This window comes from Bubalus kerabau, chromosome 1 (assembly GCF_029407905.1).
Source record: "Bubalus kerabau isolate K-KA32 ecotype Philippines breed swamp buffalo chromosome 1, PCC_UOA_SB_1v2, whole genome shotgun sequence".
NCBI lineage: Eukaryota > Metazoa > Chordata > Mammalia > Artiodactyla > Bovidae > Bubalus > Bubalus kerabau.
Genome location: NC_073624.1, coordinates 265343573 through 265350985, shown reverse-complemented (window position 1 = coordinate 265350985; position 7413 = coordinate 265343573). Strand labels below are relative to the sequence as shown.

The 7413-nt window shown below is 42.2% G+C and overlaps 1 protein-coding gene across 1 annotated transcript; it reads left to right on the top strand.

The window, feature by feature from the left end:
- The first annotated feature begins 637 nt into the window (after positions 1-637).
- Positions 638-7056, top strand: LOC129642289 (endogenous retrovirus group K member 13-1 Env polyprotein-like). The gene is made up of 3 exons (XM_055566829.1): positions 638-705; positions 4849-4880; positions 5290-7056. Exon 3 carries the CDS (start codon positions 5504-5506, stop codon positions 6575-6577), a length of 1074 nt encoding a protein of 357 aa, XP_055422804.1. The 5' UTR covers positions 638-705; positions 4849-4880; positions 5290-5503; the 3' UTR covers positions 6578-7056.
- The last annotated feature ends 357 nt before the right edge of the window (positions 7057-7413 follow it).

The following is a 7413-nucleotide window of genomic DNA, read 5'->3' as shown; positions in this document are numbered from 1 at the left end:
ATCAACACTATTTTTCACATAACTAAAATTTGTATGCAACCACAGAAGACCTCAAATAGTCAAACAATCTTGAAAAAGAACAGAGCTAGAGGAATCATACTCCATGACTTCATAACAGATTACAAAGTTTGACTTGATTACCATATAGTAATCAAACAGTATTACGGGGAGCTGCCCGTGAGAACAGGGTCCTTTATCTAAAGGACACAGCTCTGGGAGCTGCCTCAGTCCTTGAGGGTTTGCTTGCAAACATAGCTCTCTGCCCCGCCACCCCAGAGATTAGGCGCTTATATACTGCAGGCACCTGGAGTTCTGTGCAAACTTCTCACGCACAGGGAAATGTTATCTGGTGTAAGAAATAATAACAGAGTGCCATTCCCATGCTCTCAAGATTTCTTGTGACTGTTTGTAAGATGTATAGGCCAACAAAGAAAATGTTAACTGTCTTGTCTTTCTCACGCTCTTCTGTATAAATATAAGATGCTGAATAAAGTTGGTGTCAGACTGCGTCCCTTCGTGGAGACGTGTCTGAACCTCTCGACCCCATCTTTGTTGTAGATTTCTCTTGCTTTAGTTTCCTTTCTCAGCCCCGCCGTGCACATTCTTGGGACCTGATCGACTTTGCCGGCTTGCACCGGCAGGTGGCGCCCGAACAGGGACTCGGGAATCGGAGCGCGACGATGGCCGCTGCCCGCCAAAATTGAAGTAAGTGACAAGGAATTCCTAATTAATTAAAGTAAAAGGGCAGGGAGTGTTACTGTCAAGAGTAATAAATCATGGGACAAGGCAATAGCCGCCAGTTATTTGTACATATGTTGAAAACTATGTTAAAAGGTAGGGGAATTCATGTAAATAAGTTACAGCTAGAGAAGTTTTTACTTTTTATAGAGGAGGTTTGTCCCTGGTTTCCAGAGGAAGGAACAGTTAGTCTGGAAACTTGGAAAAAGGTAGGAAAACAATTGCAGACATATTATTCCTTACATGGTCCCAATCGTGTTCCTGTGGATGCTTTTTCTTTGTGGACTCTCATAAGAGACTGTCTGGATCCTAAACATGAGGGGCATAAAATTCAAATGGCTCTCAGGGATTCCACAGGACCCGAAGTTGCAGAGCCTTCTGCCCCTCCACCTGAGCCGCTTTATGCTGTGCCTGAGGGAACAGCTTGTAAGGCTGGAGGGAGTGATGATGTGTTAAGCTCTGATGAACAGGAAGAGTTAAATGAACAAGCGGCTCAGTACCATAGAGAGGATATGCCTTGGGAAATGACGGTTAACATGCAATCCCCCTCGGGAAAAGGGGAATTAAAGCATTCAGGGCTTTCTGAAGAACAGCTGGAGAATCTAATTCAGAAGATTGTTATAGCAGTAAAGAAGGATGCACAGGGAGACTCCCACTCCAGCCAGCCTGTGCCTCCAGCATATCCTCCCTCGGTTCTTGCTGGACTCGATCCACCTCCGCCTTTCATAGAACTGCGAGAGCTTATATCTATCCCTGCTTCTTTGCCCAGTGAAAACATAAAAATTAGAAGTGAGATATTATTATCTCCTCTTCAACAAGCGATTAAGCGAGCTAATGAAGAAGGAGAACATATTCCCGGGTTTTCAGGAATCTATCCAGTATTTGAAAATGCTCAACAGCAGAGGTATTATGAATCTCTGCCCTTTAAGCAACTTAAAGAGTTAAAAATGGCTTGGGCACAATACAGCCCGACTGCGCCATTTACTCAGGCTATTATAGAGGCTTTAGGAAATCAAAATCTGCCACCTAATGATTGCAAACAGGTTGCTCGGGCTTGTTTATCTGGAGGAGATTATTTACTATGGAAATCTGAGTTTGCTGAGCAGGGATCACAGCTGATATCAATCGGCGACAGGGACTGCCGGGGTCCAGCCCCGGCTGATCCAGGGTATTCGAAGGAGAGATGGCTAGGCGACCTATTCAAATGTTAATTAGAGATAATAAAGAGTAATAGAATGAGGATAGCTCAGTAGGAAAATTCAGTGGAGAAAAGAAGCTGAGTGGCTTGGTTTACACAGAAAATCAATATAACCCGTGACACCAGGTTAGCTCTGACCACGGAGGCTGCAGGCGCCCTCTCGAATAGTGGAAGGTGCCCCACCTTAGACACCTTCTCGAGTGGGTCTTAGAAGCCCAGGCAAATAAATGGTCGCAGAGGATATCCACGCTCCAGATGGACACTCAGCTGGAAGTTAAAGGGAAGAATGACATGGGGAGACCAAGCGTTGGTGAGCAAGGCCCATAGCTTTATTTTCAACAGGGGCTTTTATACCCTAAGTTACACATAGAGGATAATAGGGGATGCAAAATCAGCAGTCTTTGATGCTTATCAAAAACCAGGGTTTCTTTCCTGCAGATTTATCGTATACAAATGGTTTAGGTGATTTACATCATTCTGGCCAGAGGCCTATTAACATTTTATGACTCTTGACAAGGACTTATCAACAAAGACTTATTTTCTCTAAGAGTAATTATTTTAAGGTTTGGCGCCATCTTCCAAAGATAAGATTACGTTCCTATAGGGTGGATGTGTAATGGGTTTACAAAGGAAAGAATTTACTACCTTAAGGGTCTAAAGTTACTAACACCAAGGCCACTACTTATTTTTTCTACATACCAACTATATTAATTAATGCACATTCAAGGATACAATTCAGGGGATGTGAAAACTTGGCAACAAACATTGGCTCATCAATGAAATCTTTTACTAGTTTTATTCTGACAGTTTCTAATTCTCTGAGAGGCTCTAAGCTATTTGACTATCTTAAGCTTCCCGTGCCTCTGGAGGCTGGGAGACTGTAAACAATCGTATGCATAGCTGTAGGTGTCCGGGTAAACTTGTCAGGCGAGTTAGAGAGCCATCTGAGGGGTTTGGATTTAAACACTCCTAATTGCCCAGGAACTTTATTAATTGGAGCTGTAAGTTAACTCTTTGACAGAGAGAGTGAGATGGTGGTGGGGGACAGCCCCCAGTAAAGTCAGAGGTGAGAGCACAAAGCAATAAAGTAGGCAGACTCTGGTTTTTTTGGGGGGTAGATGCTCGAGAATATCCGGGGGCACTCCCGAGGCTCAATCCCGCCTTTGCGTATGCCGAGCCTCCTTCCTCATGACCTTTGTCACGAGTGGAATGTCTCTCGCCGGCTCCCGGCAAGGGACTGAACACCACTTATGAAATGATGGTGGGAGGGGGAGATTATCGAGACACTAATAGTCAACTTAATTATTTGCCTGGAGCCTACCCTCAGATTAGTGCTGCGGCTCTACGAGCATGGAAAAAGCTTCCAAATTCTGATAAAAAGACTGAAGATGTATCTAAAATTCGCCAGGGGCCAGATGAACCATATCAGGATTTTGTTGCCCGCCTGCTTGAGGCAATTGGTAAAGTGATAGGGGATGAGCAGGCGGGGATGGTGTTGGCTAAACAGCTTGCTTATGAGAATGCCAATTCGCCTTGTCAAGCTGCCTTGAGACCTTACAGAAAAAAGGGAGGCTTATCCGATTATGTACGGATTTGTGCCGATATCGGCCCTTCGTACGTTCAAGACATAACTTTGGCCGCAGCATTACAAAAAAAGACAGTCAAAAAAGTACTGTATCAACAACAAAAGCGAGATAAGGGATAAAATTGTGCAATTTGCTCACTATCACCAATTTCTCTTCCCAAAAATTATTGTTTCTCAGCCCCTTGCTGACGCCCTAACTGTATTTACTGATGGCTCTTCTAATGGAATAGCTAGTTTGATTATACAGGACAATACCACCACCTGGCGTACTAATTATAAGTCTGCTCAAGAAGTAGAACTATTTGCCGTTTTTCAGGCTCTATTACAAATCTCTGCTCCATTTAATTTATATTCAGACAGTCAATATATCATAAGAGCCTTAAAAACTATTGAGACTGTTCCATTTATTGGTACCCTGAATTCTACTATTCAAACTCTTTTTCATGATATACAACATTTAATTTGTTCCAGAGTTAATAAATGCTATTTTGGTCATATTCGTGCTCACTCTGGACTTCCTGGACCTTTAGCATGAGGCAATGCTTTGGCTGACGAAGCTACACGTATGATATTTCCTTCATTGGAACAAATGGCAAAGACTTCTCACAGCTTACACCATCAAAACAGTAATAGCTTGAGACTTCAATTTGGCATTACTCGAGAAGCTGCCAGACAGATTGTTAAGCAATGTCAAACATGTCCTCAATTTTTTAGCGTCCCCCATTATGGAGTTAATCCCCGAGGATTGTTGCCAAACAACATATGGCAAATGGATGTTACCCATATTCCTGAATTTGGTAAACAAAAATTTGTTCATGTTACTATTGACACCTTCTCCGGCTTTTTACATGCCTCTCTACAATCTGGAGAAGCTAGCAAACATTGTATAGCTCATTGCATTAAATGTTTTGCTGTTATGGGAACCCCTAAGACCATAAAAACAGACAATGGTCCAGGATACACTGGAAAAAATGTTCAACTATTTTGTACACAATTGTCTATCTCACATAAAACGGGTATCCCTTATAATCCTCAAGGTCAAGGAATCATTGAACGGGCACATCAAACTCTCAAACACCAATTGCAAAAAGTAAAGAAGGGGGAATTGTGTCTCAATACCCCCTCCAACTCTCTAAACCATGCTTTATTTGTTCTAAATTTTTTACAATTGGATATAAGTGGCCGTTCAGCAGCACAGTGATTTTGGAATTTTGATGCGCAAACAATAAGACCTAAAGTCTTTTGGAAAGACCCACTTGTGGGAAAATGGTATGGACCAGATCCTGTACTAATCTGGGGAAGAGGGCATGTTTGTGTTTTCCCACAGGATGCCGAAGCGCCACGCTGGCTGCCGGAAAGGTTGGTACGCACGGCGGAGACAATCTCTAGTAAACCAGATGAAGAGATTGGCGATTCAAGAGCATGATGAATTACCATCTCGGCAACAACTTCAGGCATTGATGCAAGAGACACAGAATCGTGTTGCTGTGCAGGGCGATCCAATATCGCCTTTAAGCTTCCTGATAACCTTATTAATTATCTTAAATCAGATTAATACTGCACATTCTAAAGAATATTCGAATGCTTACTGGGCTTATTTTCCCGATCCTCCCCTTCTCCAACCGGTGGGCTGGGAGGGTCGGTCCATTCCCATATACACTAATGATACTGTAGCTTTGGGTGGTTTTTCAGATAAACATATTATTCCTAATCAAGTTAATTTTTCTTATCATGGAGTGTTTGATCGTTTACCTATCTGTCTGTCTAGATATTTTAATTCAACAGGATGTCTTTTTGTTGGGGAGTCAGGATATGCTGATCATGACAGTGGTTGGAGCCTATATATTCCTGGAGTAACAAAAGAATCTGGAACTCCTCAACGTCATAATGGAACTGGTCCTTCAGATATCCCTTTCTGCGACTTTGGAACAAGCGGAAGAGTCACTGCTGCACCATGGAAACTGTGTCGAGATGGAACTGCTATGGTTTATAACATATTTGGGACAAATGAGTCATTGTGGAACTGGTCTCCAGACTCGGCCCAAAACCCTGGACCTCAGGACAATAGAAACTTTGCATCCCGTATTTGGAATTTAGGCGGCTCTAAAGTGTTCCAAACAGAAATCTGGAAATTAGCTGCTGCCCTTGGATGTGAGGGTTCCTACCTTCAGGTGGGATCGAAAGTGAGACATGGTTATTTATGGAATCTCACCATGAGGTACCCTCGTGCATGTGTGCCTCACCCTTATGCTTTACTAGTAGGATCTGTAAAAATACAACCTGGGTTACGAAATTATGATGTAACTTGTAACAATTGTACCTTAACTAACTGCATTAGGGGAATTACTAATCAAACTAGGGTTTTAGTCTTAAGACAGCCTGCTTTTGTTATGGTTCCTGTAAAGATTAATGGGTATGATGAAAGAGGACTTAAACTTTGGAGAGAAGTAGAGGGTGCTTTAATGTGTTATTGCAGGGGAATAGGGTTAATAATTCTGGGATTTGTAGCTTTGGTAACCCTTATTGCTTCCTCGATTACTGCAGCCCTGACCCTGGCACACTCAGTGCAAACTGCAACTTTTGTTAATAATCTGGCACAAAATGTATCCGTTACCCTGGGTACTCAAGAAAATATTGACAAAAAGCTAGAAGATCGATTGAATGCCCTTTATGATGTTGTAAAATTTTTAGGTGAAGAGGTTCAAAGTATAAAGTTGAGATTACGGGTACAATGTCATGCTGATTTTCGATGGATCTGTGTTACCTCCAAAAAATATAATGGTAGTATAACTGCTTGGGATAAGGTGAAAGCTCATTTAGAAGGTATTTGGCATAATGAAAATATTTCCTTAGATTTGCTGCATCTACATCAGGAAATAATGAACATTGAAAATGCGCCTAGACCTGATTTGGATGTTGCAAAAAGAGCTGAGTCTTTTGTTAAAGAACTTTTTCGACATGTACCTACCGTCGATAGTATATGGTACTTGGGAGCAGCCATAGGAGAACTATTCTTAATAATTTTAACTTTTATTTCTTGCACCTTGTTTAATTAAAAAACTGATTGATGATCTATGGATGATAAAGGCTTCCATCTATGGAAATGGTCTGCGGTTAAAAGAACATAAGCGTGCGCCTATATAAAAAGAAAGGGGGAGATGCGGGGAGCTGCCCGTGAGAACAGGGTCCTTTATCTAAAGGACACAGCTCTGGGAGCTGCCTCAGTCCTTGAGGGTTTGCTTGCAAACATAGCTCTCTGTCCCACCACCCCAGAGATTAGGCGCTTATTTACTGCAGGCACCTGGAGTTCTGTGCAAACTTCTCACGCACAGAGAAATGTTATCTGGTGTAAGAAATAATAACAGGGTGCCATTCCCATGCTCTCAAGATTTCTTGTGACTGTTTGTAAGATGTATAGGTCAACAAAGAAAATGTTAACTGTCTTGTCTTTCTCACACTCTTCTGTATAAATATAAGATGCTGAATAAAGTTGGTGTCAGACTGCGTCCCTTCGTGGAGACGTGTCTGAACCTCTCGACCCCATCTTTGTTGTAGATTTCTCTTGCTTTAGTTTCCTTTCTCAGCCCCGCCGTGCACACTCTTGGGACCTGATCGACTTTGCTGGCTGGCACCGGCACAGTATGGTCCTGGCACACACACACACAAAACCAGATACATAGACCAATGGAACAGGATAGACAGCCTAGAAATAAACCCACAGCCTTGTGGTCAACTGATCTACAACAAAGGAGGCAAGAATATAAAGAGAGAAGAGACCGTCTTTTCAATAAAGTGGTGTTGGGAAAACCGGACACCACATGTAAAAGAAAGAATTAGAACACTCTAAAACTATACACAAAAATAAACTCAAATTGGATCAAAGACCTAAATG